This window comes from Bos indicus, chromosome 22 (genome assembly GCF_029378745.1).
Source record: "Bos indicus isolate NIAB-ARS_2022 breed Sahiwal x Tharparkar chromosome 22, NIAB-ARS_B.indTharparkar_mat_pri_1.0, whole genome shotgun sequence".
Classification (NCBI taxonomy): domain Eukaryota; kingdom Metazoa; phylum Chordata; class Mammalia; order Artiodactyla; family Bovidae; genus Bos; species Bos indicus.
In genome coordinates, this window is record NC_091781.1 from 53306601 (window position 1) to 53328474 (window position 21874).

The window sequence follows — 21874 nt, forward strand, 5'->3', positions numbered from 1 at the left end:
AGCATGAACCCTGATTTGCATACTTATCTCAAGTGTCTTGCTAGGGCCAGGCTCTCTGACCAGCTTGCCCCACCTCTATCACAACAAGCCAGAAACCTCTTTAGAAGCCATGTTTTGTCACTGTGGGGAGAGGTTGTGAAGGCAGGCCTGCACCCGGACCCTCTATCCACCTCAGGGTTATTTGCACCCCCTCCTGCTTCCACATGGGCTCCAGCCAAGCCCCCTTGCCTTTTCTGCTGCCTCTCTTCTCCCAGCACTTCAAAACCCAGCCCAGACATGTGCTAAACAGAGACCATCTCTCGCTCCTCAAGGGTACTTCTGCTATGAGGAGCCCTCCATTTATCTCCGGCTTATTTTCTAAAGATTCCAGATTAAACCAGACCATTTTCATCTCTGACTCTAAACCCAGGGATTCTGAGGGAGCAGAGGAGGAAGAATGACCTTTCAGTAGAATCCACAGTAGATGCTTGAGCCTCTCATGACTGTGTCTTCTATGGCACGTTAGTTGGAGTCCACAGATTATTCTCAGGTAGAGGCCTGCAAGACGTCCACACACTTTAGGCCTTTTTCTCTGAGGCGACGTTCTCAAATGTTTTGTGTTCTTTGAGAGACTTGAGTGAAGCTTATGTGTAGGGAGAACTGGGTGGCATTTTCTGCCCTGTTTCTGTTTTTGCCAGCCATCCTTGGAGGCCTTTGTTTGGAATTAGGCTAACAGCTCTTGGTTTCTATTTTATCTACTTTTTCCAGCTCCGAACGTCTCTTGGAAAAGGAAGAGCATTTATTCGCTACTCCTTGGTGCACCAGAGGTTAGCCGACACTTTACAGCAGTGCTTCATGAACACCAAAGTGACCAGGTAAATGCGTGGCAGTTCTGGCTTTACCCCGCGTGATTCAGAGGTGACCTGAAGGCCCCTCATGAACAGTGCTGGCACTAATTACAATGGACAGAGAAAGACAAATATCGTATGTCTCTTATGTGGAATCTGAAAAACAGTATGAATGAACTTATTTATGAAACTGTTGAAACAGGCTCACAGACACAGAAAACAAACTTCTGGGGGAGAGGTAAGTTGAGAGTATGGGATTAACACATACACAGTACTATATATAAAGTAAACAACAAAGATTTACTGTATGGTACAGGGAACTATATTCAGTATCTTGTAATAAGCTATAATGGAAAAGAATTTTTAAAATATAGACATGTACCTATATTGTTGTTGTTCAGTCGCTAAGTTATGTCCAGCTCTTTGCGACCCCATGGACTAAAGCACGCCACGCTTCCCTGTCCTTCACCATCTCCTGGAGCTTGCTCAAACTCATGTCTATTGAGTTGGCGATGCCATCCAACCATCTCATCCTCTGTTGCCCCTTTCTCCTTTGGCCTTCAATCTTTCCCAGCATCAGGGTCTTTTCCAGTAGGTCGGCTCTTTGCTTCAGGTAGCCAAAGTATTGGAGTTTCAACTTCAGCATCAGTCCTTCCAATGAGTATTCAGTGTGGATTTCCTTTAGGATTGACTGGTTTGATCTCGTTGCAATCCAAGGAAGTCTCAAGAGTCTTCTCCAGCATCACAGTTTGAAAGCATCAATTCTTCGGCGCTCAGCCTTCTTTATGGTTCAACTCTCCAATCTGCACTTGACTGTTGGAAAAACCATAGCTTTGCCTATACAGACCTTTGTTCTCTATGTCTCTCTTTTTAATATGCTGTCTAGGTTTGTCATAACTTGTCTTCCAAGGAGCAAACGTCTTTTAATTTCATGTACATATATGTGTGTAACCAAATCACTTTACTGTACTCGTGAAACTAACATAGTACTTGTAAATCAACTATCAAAGAAAATTATGATGCTGTTTATAATACACAAAGTGGAAACCATCAATGTCCAATGATAGAGGGCTGTAAAATTACAGCAAATTAGCTTAAATGGCATAGCATGACATCATTTAAAATTCTAATAAGGAAGTCTATATAGCTGCTGCTAAGTCGCGTCAGTCATGTCCGACTCTGTGACCCCAGAGACGGCAGCCCACCAGGCTCCCCCGTCCCTGGGATTCCCCAGGCAAGAACACTGGAATGGGTTGCCATTTCCTTCTCCAATGCAAGAAAGTGAAAAGTGAAAGTAAAGTCGCTCAGTCGTGTCCAACTCTTCGCAACCCCATGGACTACAGCCCACTAGGCTCCTGCGTCCATGGGATTTTCCAGGCAAGAAGTACTGGAGTGGGGTGCCATTGCCTTCTCCGGTCTATATAGCAACAATGAAAATAATAATATAACGATCAAGGGAAAAGAATGCAAATCTTATTTGTTCTAATGACAACAATGAAGAAATTGCAAAAAACATATAAAAGGATTAGAAAGTATATGAGAACATTACGTGATAAATAAAAGGTAGGAATATGTCATTTTTTAAAAAATTTTTTTTTTGCAGTGAACATTTTTTTTTAACACTTTTCACCAGGCATTAAAGTGTATGAGGCCTCTGAAACAAGTTCAGTTCAGTTCAGTTCAGTCGCTCAGTCGTGTCCAACTCTTCACAACCCCATGAATGGCAGCACGCCAGGCCTCCCTGTCCATCACCAACTCCTGGAGTTCATTCAGACTCACGTCCATCGAGTCAGTGATGCCATCCAGCCATCTCATCCTCTGTCGTCCCCTTCTCCTCCTTCTCCCAACCCCTCCCAGCATCAGAGTCTTTTAAGGAGCCCTCAAACAAGTGTGATAAACTAAAAGATTATAATAGCAATAATGCCAGCCACAGTGGCAGTGCCTGTGTGTGCCACATCCTGGCACAAGCAGAGGCCTCCATCTGTCATCCTCTCCTCCCCTTCCTGACCACCGTCCTTGGCGCACACGGAGCAGGAAGCCCTGAACTGTCACAGGTGAGGAGACAAAGGTCTAGGGAGGTCAGATGCCTCTGTCTGGGCCCCACTGATGCTCAGGTGGGAAGCAGAAACTGGGGTTCAGGTCTCAGAACTCCTAATGCCAGGTGCTTTCGCCTGGTGGATGGCATGTCCTTGGTGCTGGCAAACATGCCTCTCCGCAGAACCACCTGTGGAATCTAACACCAGCGAGCCTGGGGCCTCACCAGAGGCACTGAGTCAGTGCCGGCCCTGTTGGTCTGGGCTCCCTGGAGCTTGTGACAGCAACCAGATGGGGGGCCTTCGGGCCCCTTGTGCCCCTTCCACCCCCTCAGCAGGGGGAGGAGGACAGGACAGAGAGCAGGACTGAGCACGTGGAGCCGGGAGAGGATGTCAGATTAGGAGCCTGTTAGCTGAACCTCTGTGGCTGGCCCGGCTGCCCTGCCCACCTCTGCTGCCCTTCTACCTCTAGAGCTTCTTCCAGTTAATCAAAGAGATGCTTCTGAATAAAAGAAAAACTACTGGGGGGAATATTTTGTTTCATTTTGTGTCACCTTTAAGATTTGCGTAAATGCGTATTTCTCTTGTATGTGCTAAGCTTTGTGAATTCATGTGAGTTGAAAACCTTTGCACATTTGATTTGAAGGTTGTTGTGAGGTTTAGTCACAGCTGTCATAAACTGACTTAAAGTGTCTCCCAGTTCTCAGAACTCAGCCACATAGCTCATTAAACTCATTAGTGTTGTCTCTTTAATTCTTACTGTTTCACATGAAGTAAAACAGCCACCACCTCAAAGTGGAGATATTTTGTTCTTTGACTTTTTAAATACATGTCTGGACAGAAATTAGCAGCGAGTTCAGTGTCCTGTATTGCATTCTCCAGAAGGGATAGAAGACAAGATTTTCTTATGAAAAGGAAGTGTTCTTTCCCTTACAACTGCCCTTTCCTGGATGGTAATTCAAATTTAAGGTTTCTCACATTCTTTGGGGGAATAGATAAGATATAAATAATAAACAAATAAGCATCTAGTTCATTTCAGTGATTCCTTGAAGAAGAGTGAGTTTAAGAGTTACATACTTCAGTGGTGAAAATCACATTGGGATGTGTATCTTTCTGTCTGTCTTTAATTAACTTAGTACCCTGAGTTGCAAGTTGATGAGGCAAAGCCGTGCTAGGAGGATGACTAAATGCACTCTTCCATTATCCTTATTGTTCCTGTACTTGACCCCTTTCCATATTTTTCTGCAGTGACTGGTACTATGCAAGGAGCCCCTTTCTGAAGCCAAAGCTGAGCTCTGACATCGTGGGCCAACTTTACGAGCTGACTGACGTCCAGTTTGACCTGGCATCGCGGGGCTATGACCTGGATGCTGCCTGGCCAACGTTTGCCAGGTACTTTGAAGAATTAACTGCTTGGTTGAAAAGAGGGGAAAGAGGTGTTTGATTTTGAAGCTTGCCATCAGTCCGCTCAAAGCAGTTTTGCTAATGCAGTAAATGACCTTATGCTTGCTCATTTTACAGACTTGGTTGCATCGTGACTAGCGATAACATCTGAAGGCTCCAGCCTTAAACTTAACCGAGTTGGTTAGGCGGTATGAGTCAGTGGAGATGCATATGCAAAACCCAGGGTTTTCAGATGTGTTAAGGAACTCAGTGTGGGAGCGAAGTGGAAGCAAGTGGGCTTTTCCCAGTTGTGTTCTCCTAGATACAGTTATTATCATGGACGCCAGTGAGAGGGATAGAAAGCTCATCGCATAAGGGTTGTTGGAAAGTTTGCTTTGCTGTGTTTTCTTTTCCTACACCAGCACAGCGCCCACACAACTGCATTCACACAACACCCATTTCAGGAGTGAGGTGCTGAGGAAACAGGCGCAGAGAGCGGAGGAACTTGCCCAGCGCCACACAGCTGGCAAGAACAGGGCCAGGGCACCAGACTCGAGTTCAACTCAAGCCCAGCACTCTTCTTTTTTTTTTTTTTTTGCTTTCTGTAAAAAAGGTGTGTTTTGTTTTTAATTCCAATTTTTTGAATTTCTTATGAGGGACTTCTTTCTGTGGAGGAAGAAGTACTGACTATAATGGAACCCATATGCCAACTACTGGGGCTTAAGAGCCAACATTTTTGCCATATTTACTTCACACGTCCTTTTTAGAATGGTCCAATTTTAAAATCATTACAGAAAAGTTGTAAAAACAGGACGCAGTGCTCATCTGTCCTTCACCTCAGCTCTCTAGCTATCAGTGTTGTACTACAACTGTTTTCATCATTCTCTTTTCTTTTGACATTTTTTGGCTGCACCTCATGGCTTGGGGATTCTTAGTTCCCCAACCAGGGGTTGAACCTGCGCCTTTGCAGCAGAAGCATGGAGTCTTAACCACTAGACTGTCAGGGAATTCCCTATCACTTTTTCGCCTTATGTAAACGTGGTTTGTTTACATTCTCATTTGAGAATATGTTACAGCCCTGATTGCCCTTTACTCCTAAGTATTTCATTGTGTATTTCCTTAAATCAGGGACATCCTTTTATACAACCTCAGCACAATTGTTAAAATCGGGTAATTGACACTGATACAATACTGCTGTCCAATCTACAGAACATACTCAAATTTTAAGAATTATGCCAGACACGTCTTTGATCCAGTCCAGGATCACGTCAGTGAATTGTCAGGGGTCTCTAGTCCTTGTTCATCTGGGATAGTTTCTCTTCTTTGTTGTTCATAGCATAGACATTTTTAGAAGTAGAGGCCAGTTATTTTGTAACTTACTCCTTGATTTGAGTTTGTCTAGTGTATTTTCCTATTACTGTATTCAGATTAAGCATTTGGGAGAAATACCCCAGGCGTTGTGTCCGTCTCGGCGTATTGTACCCAGAGGTTTCATTACTAGTGAGGTTAACCATCATCGTTTGCTTATGCTGGTGTCAGCCAGGTTCTCCTGAAGTTTTGTTTCTCTCTTTGTAATTAATATGTATCTTATTGGAAGACATTTCAGACTAGGTTTTTTTTTTTTCTCTTTTATCCTATTTCTTTTAAATCTCTCTCCTGTTAACATCCATTGGTAAATCTTTCCTGAATCAATTACTGTCGTGGTTATCAGAGTGATTTTCTGAGTCCATTTTTCCTTCTGCATTAGTAGTTGGCATTCTGTTTGTAAAGGAAGATCTTTTCTTTCTTCTCCATCAGTTTATTCATTTGCTTATTTATAGCGGTATTGACTTGTGGATTCTTTTTGTATTCAATAGGTTATATTCATCACTGTAATAATTTTAAAGCTCAAGTTATCTCATATTAGGCCAGTCAAAGCCCCTTCAAGCTGGTTCTAATACCTTTTTTTTTAGGAAATAAAATATAGATTCAAACAAAGCCCCACCCCATGGCCATCCTTTCTGATCTCTCCCTGTCTAGAAGTAATTACAACCCTGTAGTTGATGCGTGTCGTTCCCAGATATTTTTGTGTTTTACTGTGTGTTCTCATAAATGTATATATAGTTTTATTTTATATATATATATTTTTTGCATTTGCATACATTGAATCGTGAAGTAGCTATTCTTTTGCAACTCGCCTTTTTCATTCCACTTTGTTTTTGAGGTTTTTAGCCAATTGCACAGGGAGTTCTACAGATGTGGAATGGGACTGGCAAACCATGGCCCACAGGGCAGTGTGTGACACACCTTTATTTACCACCGTCTATGGGTCTTCTTTCAGGCTGCGGTGGCAGACTTGAGTTGTTGTGACAGAGCCCAAGGCTTACAAACCAAAAATACTCACTGCCTGGCACTTTACAAAACAGACGACCAGTGCGTGGCGTAGTGTTCCTCTGTGTGAGTAAAGAGGCTCTCTGTCTCTCCAGTGATACAGAGTCAGACTGGTTCTGCTTTCTCCCCTATGATACACTGCCGAGAGCACCCGCACGTCACCTCACACACGTACGTGACTGTCTTCCGGGTAGATGCTGAAAGTGCAGCGCTGGGTTGTGGAGACTAACAAGGTGCAAAATGCAGCAATTGTAGATTAAGGGACAGATTCTGGTTAAGTGAAAGTACCTTTCATTTGCAGTGACTAGTGCCATCAAATAGAACTTCCCGCAGTGTAGAAAGTGTCCGGTGTGGTCACTTGAACCAGAGGTCTTCCCGCCGCATCACCCGTGTAGCGTACTGTAAAGCAGTGACCTCAAGGCCCAACGCACAGTGTGACCTCTGTTTACCAGACTGACTGCTGCTGGTTCCTCACTGGCAAACGAGTAATGGCTGGCACCAAAGTTTCTAGGAAAGCTTAAATCTCAAACTGGGAAAATAGTATATCGTTCCTTTTTGACAGTGGGAGCAGAGCCACCATGCTTAGACTTCAGCAGTGGAGTCCAGCTGGCACAACCAACCTGAATGTGTGCTTTGGTGGAAATTGTTGGACTTTGCCCCCTTACTGTAGCCAGGTGGGCATCACCCCTGCCACCACCTGGTTGCCAGTTGACAACCAAGGCCTCCCCGAGTGTGTGTGTGTGTGTGTGTGTATGTGTGTGTGTGTGTGTGTTTCCTGCTCTGATGCAGGCGTGTCTGTTCTGCGGCCCCACAGGAGGACCCTGGCCACCAGCTCTTCCGCTTACCTGTGGAGACCACCCAGCCGAAGCTCAAGCATGAGCAGTTTGGTGAGCAGCTACCTGCAGGTAATGCCAGAAAGGCTGGGGCCTTCCTGTCTGTCATGTCCTTGCCCCGCCCAACTCGGGACCTTTTCAGACACCTGATGTTCCAGCCCCAAGCCGCATAATCCCTCAGTCCTACCCGCTGTTTCCTAGAGTCCAGGTTTTTACAACCAAAAGGAACTTAGATCTTTTAAAAAGCAAGTTATTTTTTAAAACTTTTTGAAGTGTTTTAGAAGAAGTGATTTAGCACTGTGGTTAAAAGTGGCAAGATCATATTCTGACTGTCACTTGCCACCTGTGTGACTCTGGGAAGGTGACTTACCTTCTCGAAACTTGAGCTCTCTCATCTGTAAAATGGGATCATAACAATTATCCCAGCCCTTAAGATGGTTGTAGGAAGTAGACAAAGGTATGCACGTACTGTGCTTGAGGGCTTGGCGCAAGCCTAGTGCTCAGTGAATGCTAGTGGATAAGGTCAGTTTGGTTAATTTTGTTATCTATGTGAATGGAATGTATCATATAGTTTAATGGGAAAGAACACAAATTATTCAGCAAAGCAAAATAAAGAGTAATCAAGACAAGAAGCATTCAGAGTAGCATCTTTACCCCATTTTGTGATATAATCGCAGCAGGAATTGTGGGTACAGTGCAGTGGGTGAGCAGTAGTTTACATATAACTTAATTTCTCTGAGAGCGAACATCCACTGTGTTACCGACACTAGCAGCGGTGGGATGGGAAACGTCGATTCTGGGTCTCGGGAACTCATGCGTGTGGCATTGCATCATGGTTTTAGGATGTGCTGCTGACCTTCTCTGGCAGCTGCTTTGAGCAAAGGAGTTCCAGTCCTCCGAATAGCTCCATAGACTTTAGGTCACCTAATTGCTGTAGTTTTCCTTCTGTTCGCATTAAATTCTAAAGCTTGACCAAACAGCTGTGTAGCTTCATCCCCAGGCCACTTATTTTCCATGTTTCCGCCCAGACTCAGGAGATGGCCTCCAGCCTGGACCTGAGCAACCCCTTAAACAGCGAGTCCCTGGAGGGCTTCGACGAGATGCGGCTGGAGCTGGACCAGCTGGAGGTGCGGGAGAAGCAGCTGCAGGAGCGGATGCAGCAGCTGGACAGAGAGAACCAGGAGCTGAAGGCGGCCATCAGCCTGCAGGGAGAGCAGCTGCAGGTGGAGAGGGAGAGGGGCCGTGCCACCGCTGAGGACAACAGTCGCCTTGCGGACATGGTGGCTGCACTCCAGAAGCAGTGGGAAGTCACCCAGGCCATGCAGAACACCATGGTGGAGCTGCACACGTGCCTGCAGGCCCTCGAGCTGGGGGCTGCGGAGAAGGAGGAGGATTACCGCTCGGCCTTGCGGCGGCTGGAGTCCTTGCTCAAGCCCCTGGCTCGGGACCTCAAGGCCACCCATGACTCCCCGTACAGGAGGAACCAGGACATCCCCGCGGCCAATGTCCTGGAGCAGCTGGCCGCAGCTGAGCCAATGGCCGCTCCGGCTCTGGATGCAAAGGAGCGGGAAGAGCGTGTCTCCAGTGACTCGGCCCTGGAGACCCAGGAGCTGGCGGTGAGGCTCCAAGCCTTGGAAAGCGAGAATCCCCGCATCCAGGAGCTCAGCGGGCAGCAGGCAGTGCAGCTGGAGCCACTGGCCGGGGAACTGCAGCTGAAGGAGGAGGCCCAGACCTGCCTGGAGCGCCTGGTGGAGGAGACAGCCCTGCTGCGGGATGAGCTGTCCTGCAAGGGGCAGGAGGCAGCCCAGCTCCGGCGCCAGCTGCAGGAGTCGCTGGGCCACTTGGGCTCCCTGGAAGAGGAGCTCACGGAAGCGAGGCGTGAGGCGCGGCAGCGGCTGGAGGAGAAGGAGCTGCTGGAACAGGAGGCCCGCTCGCTGACACGGCAGCTGCAGCTCCTGGAGACCCAGCTGGCCCAGGTGAGCCAGCACGTGAGTGACCTGGAGGAGCAGAAGAAGCAGCTCATCCAGGACAGGGACCACCTCAGCCAGAAGGTGGGGATGCTGGAGCAACTTGCTGCACAGCTAGGCCCAGGTCTGCCCGACGCGGCTGAGACGCTTGAAGCTCTGAACTCTGTCCCACAGCAGGCCTGCGAGATGCCAGAGGAGGAACAGCGGGGCCTGCGGGAGGGACAGACAGACAATCCCAGGGTGCACGGGACCGGCATGGAGGACCAGCTCCAGCAGGCCCACAGGGAGCTGGAGAAGGAGCTGCAGAATGTAGCTGAGCGCAACCACATTCTGGAGGAGAAACTTCAGGCCCTGCAGGCTGATTACCAAGCGCTGCAGCAGCGGGAGGCGGCCAGCCAGGGCTCCCTGGCCTCTCTGGAGTCAGAGCAGACAGAGGCAAGCATGTGGGCCCACATGGCAGAGAAGGAGGCTGCCCTGCAGAGCAAGGAGGCCGAGTGCCGGCGACTGCGGGAACAGGTGGAGCAGGGCCAGCAGCTCGCCGAGGCCCGGGATGGGGAGCTCCAAGCTCTTGCAGGCCAGTGCCAGCAGCAGACCCAGCTGATTGAGACCCTCAGGGCAGACGGAGGCCAACAGGGTCTCAGCCCACCTGAAGACCATGCGCCGCAGGAGCTGGCCGTCCAGCTGGCCCTGTCTCAGGCACAGCTGGAGATCCATCAGGGGGAGGCCCGGCGACTCCAGGCCATGGTGGTGGAGCTCCAGGCCAAGCTGCAGGCCGCCCTGGGGGACCAGGAGAAGGTGAAGAGCCAGCTGAGCGTAGCTGAGACTGCTCTGACAGAGCACAAGGCCCTTGTGCAGCGACTGAAGGAACAGAACGAGGCCCTCAACAGGGCCCACGTCCAGGAGCTGCTGCAGTGCTCTGAGCGCGAAGGGGCGTTGAGGGAGGAGAGGGCCGAAGAGGCAGAGCGGAGGGAGGAGGAGCTCCAGATCCTGCGGGAGGAGCTGTCCCGGGTCAGGTGCAGCTCCGAGGAGGCCCATCTGGAGCACACTGAGCTGCAGGAGCAGCTGCACCATGCCAACATGGACACGGCAGAGCTTGGCATCCAGGTCTGTGCGCTGACTGCGGAGAAAGAGCGGGTGGAGGGGGCGCTGGCCCACACCATTCAGGAGCTGCGGGAGGCCCAAGAGGCAGCCTCCAGGGAGCGGGAGGGCCTGGAGCACCAAGTGGCAGGGCTGCGGCGAGAGAAGGAGAGCCTGCAGGAGCAGCTGAGGGTGGCCGAGGAGACAGCCGGCTCGCTGCCTGGTCTGCAGGCCCGGCTGGCCCAGGCTGAACAGCACGCCCAGAGCCTCCAGGAGGCCTCACGCCAGGAGCTCGACACCCTCAAGTTCCAGCTGAGCACCGAGATGATGGACTACCAGAAAAGACTGAAGGTAAACCTCCCCCAGCCGTTTGAGCTGCACCCACCCCCTGCAGCAGGGCCTGGTGGGCCCGCGAGTGAGTGGGAGGCGCCTTGGGCCATGTGGCCCGGGAGTGTCCTGTTGTCACAGCCCACAGAGTCCTTGTCGTGCGAGAGCCTGTCAGGGACCCAGCACCAGGGAGGGTGCCTTCACTCAGACATCTGATGCCATTGCAGACAAGTTGGGCCCACACAGAATCTGTTTTTGTAATTAGCAGCCAACGTTTTAAGAGCAAGTTGCTTGTAGCTTTAGTTCGGGGGCTTCTTTTGAAATCTTAGGAGGCCTGTAAGCCTGTGCCCTCATTCCTGCATGGCAGCAGGAGCAGGGTGGGAGTGCCTGCTATAAGGAAACATGAGGCCTCTGGTGTTTTCCTTACCCTCGTTTATGTACTTGCTGTCCAAGCCCTGTGGGCTTGTGAGTTCCTGACTGCCTCAAATCCTGTCCCTGGATTCTCTGTCCCTTCAGCTGCCTTCTGATAACAGTGCAGTTGTAATAAACCAACTCAATTCATTTTCACAAGACCCTTGGGGTAGACGAGCTTATGTGTGCCCTAGACTGCACGGGGGAGAAGGTTAAGAGTGAGGACACAGGCAAACAGTCGGGGCTTCGGCCTCTGATGCTCGTCACGTGTCTGTGTGCTTCTGGGCCTGTGCGCTCTCAGCCCACTGCTCTCGCTCAGGCAGCTGCTGCCTCCCCACAGATGTGCCTCCACCCTGTGTCGCTCCATCCCGTGTAGCTCCACGTGGCTCATGCTCCACCTTCCCTCGTAGAAATGAAATGCTAAGCTCAGAGGCCAAGCTAAATCTCTTAGCTTGACAGGACTGTATTACCAGTGAAGCCCAAAGCTTAATTTAGTTTGAGAGAAAGAGAAGTGGCTTATTTTTACCCACTTGGGTGAATGGGGCCGAAGGAGTCCCAGAACAAGGACCCCACTTTTCTGATCCCTTTCCCATCCTCTCAGACCTCCAGTGAAGAATGCAGGACCCTCAGGGGCCAGCTGGAGGAGCAGGGTCGGCAGCTGCAGGCCACCAAGGAGGCCGAGGGGAAGCTGAAGGTAGGCCCGAGCCCTGGGGCCCAGGGGAGGTGCTCCTGCCTGCCTGAGCAGGGCCCGGCCCCTCATCCACCTGGTCATCGTACTCCCGGGCCGTGGGCCTGTCGGGGAGGGAATCTCACTTGTCTCTCACCGGACCATCAAGAGGCCTCCCTGCGGGAGATCCAGTGTGCCCTAGACACCCAAAGTCTGTGTCATGGCCCTGCCACTCCCTGAACACCTGGCTGGAGCTGCCAAGTGTGTTTTTTTATACCACCCCCCCCCTTGTCTTTGGAGAAGGAAATGGCAGCCCACTCCAGTATTCTCGCCTGGGAAATCCCATAGACAGAGGAGCCTGGCAGGCTACAGTCCATGGGACCGCAAAGAGTCAGACACGACTGAGTGACTACCGCGCACACACATCCGCACGTGTTCTCCAAGTCAGTGAGTCTGACCTGAGCTGGAGCAGGGGAGGCACTGAAATCTGTCTTCAGGGCTGTGACATTTTTCAGAAACCCCCATACCCTACAACCACACCTCTATCCCCACCCTGGAGCCCCTACACCCACCACAACTGGCCCTAGTTGATGCTCAAGGGACATAGTTACAAACGGGAATCTGTCCTACTCCACACACGTACTAGTTCTTGGCCTCTTAATCTTAAATGAAAGCCCCTCCCGTTAGAAGTGCGCCGGCCAGATGGGGTGGAGCGAGCCAGTCACCGTGTGGTACCTCGCACGGCTTCTGCAGCCAGGTATCTTCTCCCTGCTGTCCTGTGCCAGGCTGCCCAGGCGGACGTGCAGGAGAAACTGAGCTGCACCAGCAAGCACCTTGCCGAGTGCCAGGCCGCCATGCTGAGGAAGGACGAGGAGGGGGCCGCCCTGCGCCAAGACTTGGACAGGTTAGTTACACAGTCTGCCCGCGGGGCCAGTGGGAGAGTCCGCACGGAAGGGGCGGGTTTGGTCCAGTCGTTTAGAAAGTCAGCCACTCACTCAGCTTTAAAAAGTCCTTTTGCAAGAAAAGCTGTAGACCCAGGGAGTGCTTATGTCGGAAGCATGCCACAGAGCTCCTTGGCAGTCGGCCTGTCACAAGCCTGTAGAAGCTGCAGGGAACCTTTCTCTTAATCCATTGTCGTCTCTGGGGGGCATATTTCAGTTCAGGAACTTCATGCTTTGGTAAAAATCAAATGAAATAAAAATTGGGCAAGTGTCATGATACTAACAACAGCAAACATTTAAGCCTAAAATGTGGCAGGTACCATTTTAAATGCTTGAAATCTACTTGCCTATTTAATCCTCCCAACGGTCCTGTGAGGATGGTATTATTATTTATCCTATTTTATAGAAGAGAAAAATGCGGCTCAGAAGAGTGAAGTCGCTTTCCCAGGGTCACAGTGTGTAAGTGGTGATGGCAGGACTAGAACTTAGAACATTTGGCTCCAGAGTCTTTTTCTGAACAACTACCTAAAAAATATATAGACAGATAGTTTTGTGTTTTATTGTATTTTGTTTTGTTTGGGGGAACTGGTTTGTGAATTATGTGTGTGCACGTTTTCCCCAATATGAGTTTTGACCTGAGTTCTTCATCAATGACAGGCTGCGGGGTTAAGTGTGAGGTTCTCCCAGCTCATCCAGGAGTGAGCGAGCGAGCCAGGGAGCAGGATCAGCTTGTCTTCTGATGCTCCACAGACTCTGTGGTGCTGTGTCTGTGGAGAACACGTCTTGCCGTCACCCTTTCGTCATCATTTCTTTTAACCTTAAAATATGGCCCTCCCTGTGTCCAGCCCCAAGGCTGCCGCGTCTTCAGACCTGGCAGCCCCGGAGTTGTGCATCATCAGCCCACCACCCAGCGACGGGGCCAGGCTCATCCTGCAGGGATCCTGGCGCCGGATTGCATGTGTGCTCCCAGCAGAAGCAGACACATCAAACTTCCCTGAGGCTTTAGCTTTCCCACCCATCTCCTACCACCTGCTTCTAGGCCTGCCCCAGGCTCAACGGGAGATCCAGACCACATTGGATGCGTAGTAGCCTAGATGTGTGTTTCCTCTCATCTGACTGTCCTTTCAGAGTTCAATTCCTGTAGTACTCTGGCTGCCCTTAGCCAGGTCATGTTCGTGTGACAACTTAAATAGAACCTCCTAAGTTGGTAGTATTTTTTTTAATGCTATAACTGTGTGTATATCTATGTGTCCCCAAGATCATTCGGTGGACAGTGTCTCGTAAACAGCCTGCTGACAACTTTTTGCTGGACATGGCAAGGCTGGAATAGATACAGATTGATTGGTCAGGTGCAGCCCTCTAGTTTTATGGAGCTTTTGTGAATGCCTTGGTTCATAAACCATCCTTGGAAAGCCACTGCCTTAGGGAACTAGTGAGCTGAGTGAGAAGTGGGCAAGGATGGGCAGACTCTGGTTCAGCCAGCCCCTCTCATAGCTTGAGACTCTGCAGTACCCAGAGCAGGATTCCGTAGGCCTCGAAGCCTCAGGTTGAACTCCTGGCCATTCAGAGTTAGTGCCTGCTCTGTGCCCAGTGCCACACCTCATGTGTAGAGTCCCAGAGAATCGTGGGGGACAGATGCTCCTCTGCCTGGTCACCTCCAGGAAGCTGCGCCTCAGTTCTTCCTGTTCTGACTCCTTTTTCCTCTGCATATCCACCCCCCGTCACAAACCCATGCACCTCACCCATTGGGCTCCTTTCACAACCTCAGTTTTCTCCAAAGAAAAGTGGTACGGAGTTTGACCCACCTGGGGTGCTCCTAGTGACCTGAGGTCAACCTCCTTTCCCGAATGTCCCTTGTATTTGTTGTGGGGGTAGCAATGTGTGAAGAGTTTGGGTGTGTGAGAGGAGGTTTGAAGGCTTAAGGTTTGAATATACACCCTGTGAGCAGAACAGTGCAAGGGGCTCCCCCAAGACAAAGGCTGGTAGGGCAGCGGGACTGCTTATTAGAGGCTGGGATTAGCCCGGGGGAAGGGGGAAGCTGGAAATAGTGGGTGATGAGAACTACTTACCACTCCTCCACCAGGACCCAGAAGGAACTTGAAAGAGCCACCACAAAGGCCCAGGAATATTACAACAGACTCTGCCAGGAGGCGGCAGAAAGGGAGAAGAATGACCAGAAGATGCTCGCTGACCTGGATGACCTGAACAGAACCAAGAAGTACCTGGAGGAGCGGCTGATAGAGCTGCTCAGGTGAGTGTCGGGACAGACCAGGGGCCGGGGGCTTCCCCTGAGCTTGGCTTTTCTTGAAGGAAGTGTGACTCTCCCTGAAGGGACTGTTGCAGGGAAGTGGGCCCTGTCTGCTTGTGTTCTGTTGTAAGGGCACACACACATGAACAGGGTCTACTTAGGCCCTTGGCAGCCTTAAAAGACAGGATTTCATTGTTCCCACTAGTGTGCGTCTGGTTTGTGTTTTCGTATTGCTGCGTTAATTGTTTTCAAACTCTCCATGTACTCAGCCACAGAGTGACAGTCAAAGATGATTAACATCCTCAGGGACTTCTCCACTCCCTTGCCCCTCTCTCAGGAGTCCTTTTCTCCTTCTCCTCCATCCGACTCTTCCCAGCGCTCGGGGCCCCAAACTCCAGTGCATCAGGTAGCAGCTGTGTGCTTCGTCACTCAGGCAGCAGACAGTGGTGTGAATGTGCGAGCCGGGCTGGAGGGGCTGAGAAACCAGAGGGCAGGCTGCGCTGCTGCTGGCACGTCCCCTCACTTCAGAGAAGGTAGAAATCTGGATTCTTATGTGAAATTGGTCTGAGTTTTAAATGTTGGCAAGTCATTCCAAAAAATTTATAAAGCTTTTTGTATGGGTATCTTTCTTTTTTGGCTGCGCCCTGTGGCTTGTGGGGTCTTAATTCCCTGACCAGGGATCGAACCTGTGGCCCCTGCAGTGGAAACCCAGAGTCTTAACCACTAGACCTCCAGGGAAGTCCCAGAAGTTTTCAAAAATACAAAGGTAGATAGCAGAATGCGCCCCTCGGTACCTGTCACCCAGCCTCAGCATTATGCTCATGACCAAGTCTTGTGTTTCCTGGAGTCCTACCCATTTCTCCCACCTCCTCAGACTGTTTTGAAGCAAATCCCAAACTTCCTGTCATTTTATCCACAAGTATTTTGGTATGTGCCTTCCTAACACTGGGACTGCTTATTTTAAACAACCACAGTATCATTACTATGCTTAAAAATTTACTAATTCCCAATGTCATCAAGTATCTAGTCATTTTGAAATTTTTCCAATTGCTTTATAATTTTTTCTAGTCAGAATCTAAATTAGGTCTGTGTGTTGCATGGTGATACGTTTCTTGGATCTCTCTTACTTAGGCATGGTTTCCCCACCATCTCTCTTCTTTTCCTTTGCAGTTTACTTTTAAAGAAAGCAGGCCATTTATCTGGTAGAGTTTCCTGTAACCTGGGCTTTGCTGATTACATCTCTATAGTGTCATCTAACATGTTCTTCCCTCTTTGTGTAGCCTATAAATTGACAGTTATAACTAGAGCAGTGGTTCTCAACCCTGATGCAAATTGGAGTCACTAGGGGAGCTAATAACTAAAGTAACACTCAGGTCTGGACCCCACCCAGACCAACCAGAGTGGAATTCTTGGGAGTGAGGTCCAGGTATCAGTGAGCAAGAGTTGAAAATCCCTGCTCCACTAGACGCTGGCTCAGACTCAAAGTTTTGTCCAAAAAACTCCATAAAATTGGTTTATAGTTTTGGGTCTTTCTTTCAAGAACCACATAAAATCTGGTTAGCCCTTTCTTTACAGTGTCAGCAGCCATGCATAAGCGATGCCTAAATGTACTAATTCATTTGGGGTTGCAAATTGGCAATAATAAATTTTGACTAATTTGGAAGCTTGAAAACTCTGCCCATGTGCCATCAATTTGCAGACTAGGGACTCAGCATTTGTGACCTCTGCGTTCACACACCTTCCAGAAGTTTTTGTTGGAAAAGCCCAGGTCCTGACACAGTTGCCACGTTGCCAGGGTCTGGGCGCCTGGCCTCCTGGGGCCAGACAGAACAAGCCGTGGCCCAGTTTGGAGAACGATGCTGATCACAAGACATGAGTCTTTCTGCTTCCTGACAATGTCAGGCATTCCTGAAAAGTCCATGTTCTGGTTTATATTTCAGGGGAACAGTCTTTGGTTGACTTGGAGTCCCTGACTGATGAGAGTGCCAGCTTCTCTCAGGGCCTGGTGGCTCTGGTGTGGCTCTCAGTCATCAGTGGCTCACATGTTGCCAGGGCCATTAATTATTACTTAAACCGTAAAAACAAGAAGGGTCCCAAACATCCTGAAGATTTGGGTGGGCGGTATATTCCTGGTTATCTGGCTCACAGCACACTGGCTGTCGTGTACTTGTGGCAGCACGTGACAGCCTAACCTCCCAGTGGCCGTGTACACGGTCATTTAGACCCCTGGGCAGCTGGTGACCCTTGTTAGTGCTGGCAGGTCTTTGCAGTTGCCAGAGCCTTTTATGGACCCCACAGGCCCCCATACCTTCACATGTGTGGTGTCAGATCAGGACCCACACACTGGGGGACTCCTGCTGAGTCTGGATCTGCTGTGGGGTGACAGGTGACCTCGGTATCAATAAAAGTGAATTCCCCTCCTGTCTTGCAAAATTCAGAAGCAGTCTTTTGAAGTGAATCCAGAGGTAGTTCTGTCATTTTCATGGACGCTTTCTTCTGTTTTTCTAATGTGGCTCTGTCCCAGGGACAAGGATGCTCTCTGGCAGAAGTCAGATGCCCTGGAATTCCAGCAGAAGCTCAGTGCTGAGGAGAGATGGCCCGGGGACATGGAGGCGAACCACTGCCTCGACTGCAAGCGGGAGTTCAGCTGGATGGTGCGGAGGCACCACTGCAGGTCAGCGGGCGGCTCGTGGGCAGGGCCCAGAGCCAGAGCAGAGGGCTCCGGACGGGGAGTTAGGGCAGGCGTTGGCATGGCGGCCGCTTGTCTAGGAAGAGCATGTTGTCTTTTAGTTTTGAGGGAACCAGTTGAGGAGGGGGTGTTAGGCAGGGTCCCAGCAGGACACTCAAGGATCCCCGAAAGGGAAGAGAGTTGAATACAGGGCATGTGGGCAGAAGTAAGGGGGCCCCCAGGGATGTGGGACACCCAGAGACCCAAGTCTCGATGCTCGCTTGGCCTGTGGGGATCAGAGGGGAGATGGACTATGGAGAGAGCAGGGGCCGAGGCTCTGCCAGAGGAAGCAGAGACCTCCCTGCCCCCAGGACCCGAAGATGGGCAGGCGGGAATGAATTTCAAGTTGGGACGGGGGCGTGGAGAATCATCTTTGGTTTTAGAGCCCAGCACCCAGGCGTGGGATGCCCACCTGCATCATAATGTCAGGGAAGGGGGCTCAGCCTGCCTGCTAGGACCCTAGGAAGTAAAACTTCCCATTAGGTGTCACCCAGGCGGCTTTCTTGGAGTCTTAGGAAAGGGGCCTTGAGGCCATGGTCCAGAGCGGGCAGAGTTGGGTGTGATGAGCCGTGTGGCGTCCGGAGCCCAGTTCCAGCGCCGAGCAGGGCGCTCGCGGCCCCTGTGTGGCATCCTTACAGCCCATGCCCGTGTCGTCCCCAGGATATGCGGCCGCATCTTCTGTTACTACTGCTGCAACAACTACGCCGTGAGCAAGCACGGTGGCAAGAAGGAGCGCTGCTGCCGGGCCTGCTTCCGGAAGCTGAGCGAGAGCCCCGGCTCTCCCAACAGCAGCAGCTCGGGCACCAGCCAGGGGGAGCCCAGCCCCACGCAATCCCCGGCCCAGGCCACCGGAGGCCAAGGTCAGCTCCCCCACTGCCTCTGTTCCCCGGGGCCACCCTCCCCACCGCCCCACTGTGGCTGCTTAGCTGAGCCATGCCTAGTTCAGTACTTCCAAAGTGAGGCACTGAAACTTTCTTTTTGATGTAATTAGGATGAAAGTGAATTGAAAAGGGAATAACTTTCTCCTGATATGATTCAGCATTATTATTTAACGTGAAATCTGTTTGCCTCTTAACTCATGTACCACCGGTGGAATGCCACCCCACGCTTTAGAAAATGCTGTCTCCCAGGCCCCAGCCCCGAACTTCTGTCCCGGGATAACCGAAGGCCAGGCGTTGAATCTGGAAATGAGCGCATCCTTCCCTGTCTTCCCAGTAGCTCATGTTCTCAGGCAGAACTGCAGTGACTCGGGTGGCAGTGAGCGCTGTCTGTGCTCAGACACCACTGCCTCCTGTAGCCAGAGCCCTGCCCTCCTCGGCCTCAGTCTGGATTCAGGCCAGCCAGCCTTCAGAGACACTGTTAGCTCCTCTTTTGTTTAAATGGATCATCAAGGAGGTTGGCCGGCTCCATTATTTATACTAGATACAAACAACTGCTCAAGGATGGGGAAGTGTACTTTGCACAGCATTAGTGTGTTATTTAAAAGTTACTGAATTTTGAAAGCCCTTTATATATCCTGAGTATGATTTATTTATCATATATGTGTTTTACAAATGTTTTTTTCCCAACCTGTATCCTGTCTTTTTAAATTTTCTTTTGATGAGTATAATTTGGATAAAGTCCAGTCTATCAGTTTTTTTTCTTATGGGTCAATTTTTTCCTGTTCTTTTAATATCATATCTCTTTTTGTTTGACTCAAGAACTCAAAGGTCTTCTTTTGTTTTCTCCTAAAAGTTTTATAGTTTTAGATTCACGTTTAGGTCTATGGTTCATTTTGAGTTAATTTTTTTATATGATGCAAGCTTTGCCCAAAGATTCATTTTTTGTAAATGGTTGTCCAGTTATTCCAACACCATTGGTTGAAAGGTCTATTCCCATAGAATTGCTTTTGTGCTTTTCTCAAAAATCAGTTGCCTTTATGTATGATTCGGTATCTGGACTTTTTGTTCCACTCCATTTACCAACGTGCCTTTTCTTTCACCAATACCACACTGTTATGATTGCCGTAATTTTATAATAAGTCTTAAAATCAGGCAGGGTGAGTCCTCCAATTTTCTTCTTTATTAAAGTTTGGCTATTCTAGGTTGTACACTTTTCCATATAAATTTTAGAATTAACTAGTCAGTTTCTACAAAAACATCCTGGTGACATTTTGGTTGGGATTGCACTGAGTCTCTACAGCAGTCTAGGGAGAATTGCCAAAGTAACAGAGTTGAGTCTTCCAGTCTACACGTGGCAGAGCACTCAGTTTAGGGCTCCTTTGGTTTCTCTCGGCGGGTATCATTTTAGGTCCCTCTTGGTCATTTTCCCTTCCCTCCTCTTCCTTCCCCCTTCCTCCTGCCAGCCTCAAAAGGCGGGTTCAGGAATGTGGCTGGGCCTGTGGAAAAAAGCCAGTCCTGGTCCCCCTTTTCAGCCTGTGCCTCAAGCCGCCCTCCATTATGCAGACTTCGGACCAGAGGAAGAACATCCCTCCTAAAGCCCGGCCCGTCCAGGAGCCGTGAGGCAGGGCCCACTGGGAACTTGCAGCCCACATGAACTCTTCTTCTCCTGACACGCTTGGCTCATTCTGGGTGTTTCAGTGACAACACAGGGTGGCATGGTGCCAGCGTGCTGAGGTTGCTTGTTTTGATTTCTGATATTTCCTGCCTCCTCCCCTGCCTGTCTTTCTGTCTTACTTGCCTTTTCTTCATCTCAGGCCTGCCATCACAGCTTCCATCACATGCAGGAGGGTGCTTGTTGGCGGGGTGGGGCTGACTAGAACAGCAGCATCCACACAGCGTCCTTCCTACCCAGTGCTCTGCAGGGTTAGGCACAATTCTGTCAAGCTTCAGGGGTTGGGGGGGTTGGGTGGGGTTGGTGGGGTTAGGTAGGGGGGTGGGGTCAGTTCTTTTCCACCCCCTAGTGGACTGAGATGGAAATGCAGGTCACACAGACTCCTGCTCTCAAAGAAGCATGCATGAGGTGTGTGTCTGCTGGAGCAAGGATTCAGCAGCAGGGAAGTATGTTTATCTTTTTGTTAGGTTCTTTCCTGATAAGGTTTTGATAAGTTTTTTCCTTCTAAGTAAGGGGCCTCAGAGAACATGTTAGAGCTTAAAACCCCTCCACGCCCCTGCCTAAGGGACTTCAGAGAAGACACTTACTTTGTGCGTTCAGTCTCACCTGTAGTCCCCTCATCTGCTTTTCTGAAACATCCCAACAGCCCTTTGTTTCCATCCCGACAGAGTTGCTGTCGGTTGAGCGAGTGCTGCAGGGTGCGTCCTCCTGGTTCGTCCTGCGTAGCTGCACTCCCTCCCCATCCTGTGCATGACCATGCGTCTCTCCTCTCTCTCTGCTCACATCTGTGCCCCAGGTGCAAACACAGACTGCCGGCCGCCGGATGACGCCGCCTTTGACATCATCACAGATGAGGAGTTGTGCCAGATACAGGAGTCCGGCTCCTCCTTGCCTGAGACACCTACTGAGACTGACTCTCTTGACCCAAATGTGGCTGAGCAGTGAGTAGACTCACATCCATTTTCTGAGTTCTCATGAAGTGCCTGGCATCGTGCCTTCTTTCTTTTTTAAAAAATATCTATTTGGGTGCACGGGGTCTTCGTTGCAGCACTCAGGGTCTTCAGTCTTCGTTGCAGTGTGCAGGACCTTAGTTGTGGCGTGCGAACTCTTAGTTGCGTGTGAGATCTAGTTCCCTGACCAGGGATTGGAGCCAGGCCCCCAGTAATGGAGCTTGAGTCTTAGCCACTGGACCACCAGGGACGTCCCTGGCCTCGTGCTTTCTCATTGGAGGATTAGGAAAGCTCAGAAGCAGGGTCGCCTGTCTTTCATTAAGGGAAGGTGCCTGAGAACAGTGCTCAGGGCAGGTGGCCCTTGAACAGCACCAGGACTCGGGGAGTGGTCAGCGTGGAGCCTTGTCAGAGAGTTTCTGGGCATTTCTGTCAGCAGTCCTCCTGATTTCAGCAACTCCATGAAGCCTTTTTTGTCTTGGGCAACTATATTAATCCACTTAGGCCGCCATGACAGATGCCATACACCAGATGACTTCAACAACAGAAATCTAATTTGTCA

At 50.1% G+C, this 21874-nt stretch overlaps 1 protein-coding gene across 6 annotated transcripts in view; it reads left to right on the forward strand.

The window, feature by feature from the left end:
- FYCO1 (FYVE and coiled-coil domain autophagy adaptor 1) overlaps window positions 1-21874 on the forward strand; it is a 103770-nt gene that overhangs the window by 43429 nt on the left and 38467 nt on the right. For all 6 annotated transcript variants that reach the window (XM_070776811.1, XM_019984330.2, XM_019984326.2 and 3 more), the window contains 10 exons: window positions 748-854; window positions 4109-4252; window positions 7428-7518; window positions 8475-10841; window positions 11830-11922; window positions 12681-12799; window positions 14920-15087; window positions 17609-17758; window positions 18473-18672; window positions 21162-21306. In XM_070776811.1, coding sequence (XP_070632912.1) covers window positions 748-854; window positions 4109-4252; window positions 7428-7518; window positions 8475-10841; window positions 11830-11922; window positions 12681-12799; window positions 14920-15087; window positions 17609-17758; window positions 18473-18672; window positions 21162-21306 — 3584 coding nt within the window. The remainder of the gene's footprint in view (window positions 1-747; window positions 855-4108; window positions 4253-7427; window positions 7519-8474; window positions 10842-11829; window positions 11923-12680; window positions 12800-14919; window positions 15088-17608; window positions 17759-18472; window positions 18673-21161; window positions 21307-21874) is intronic.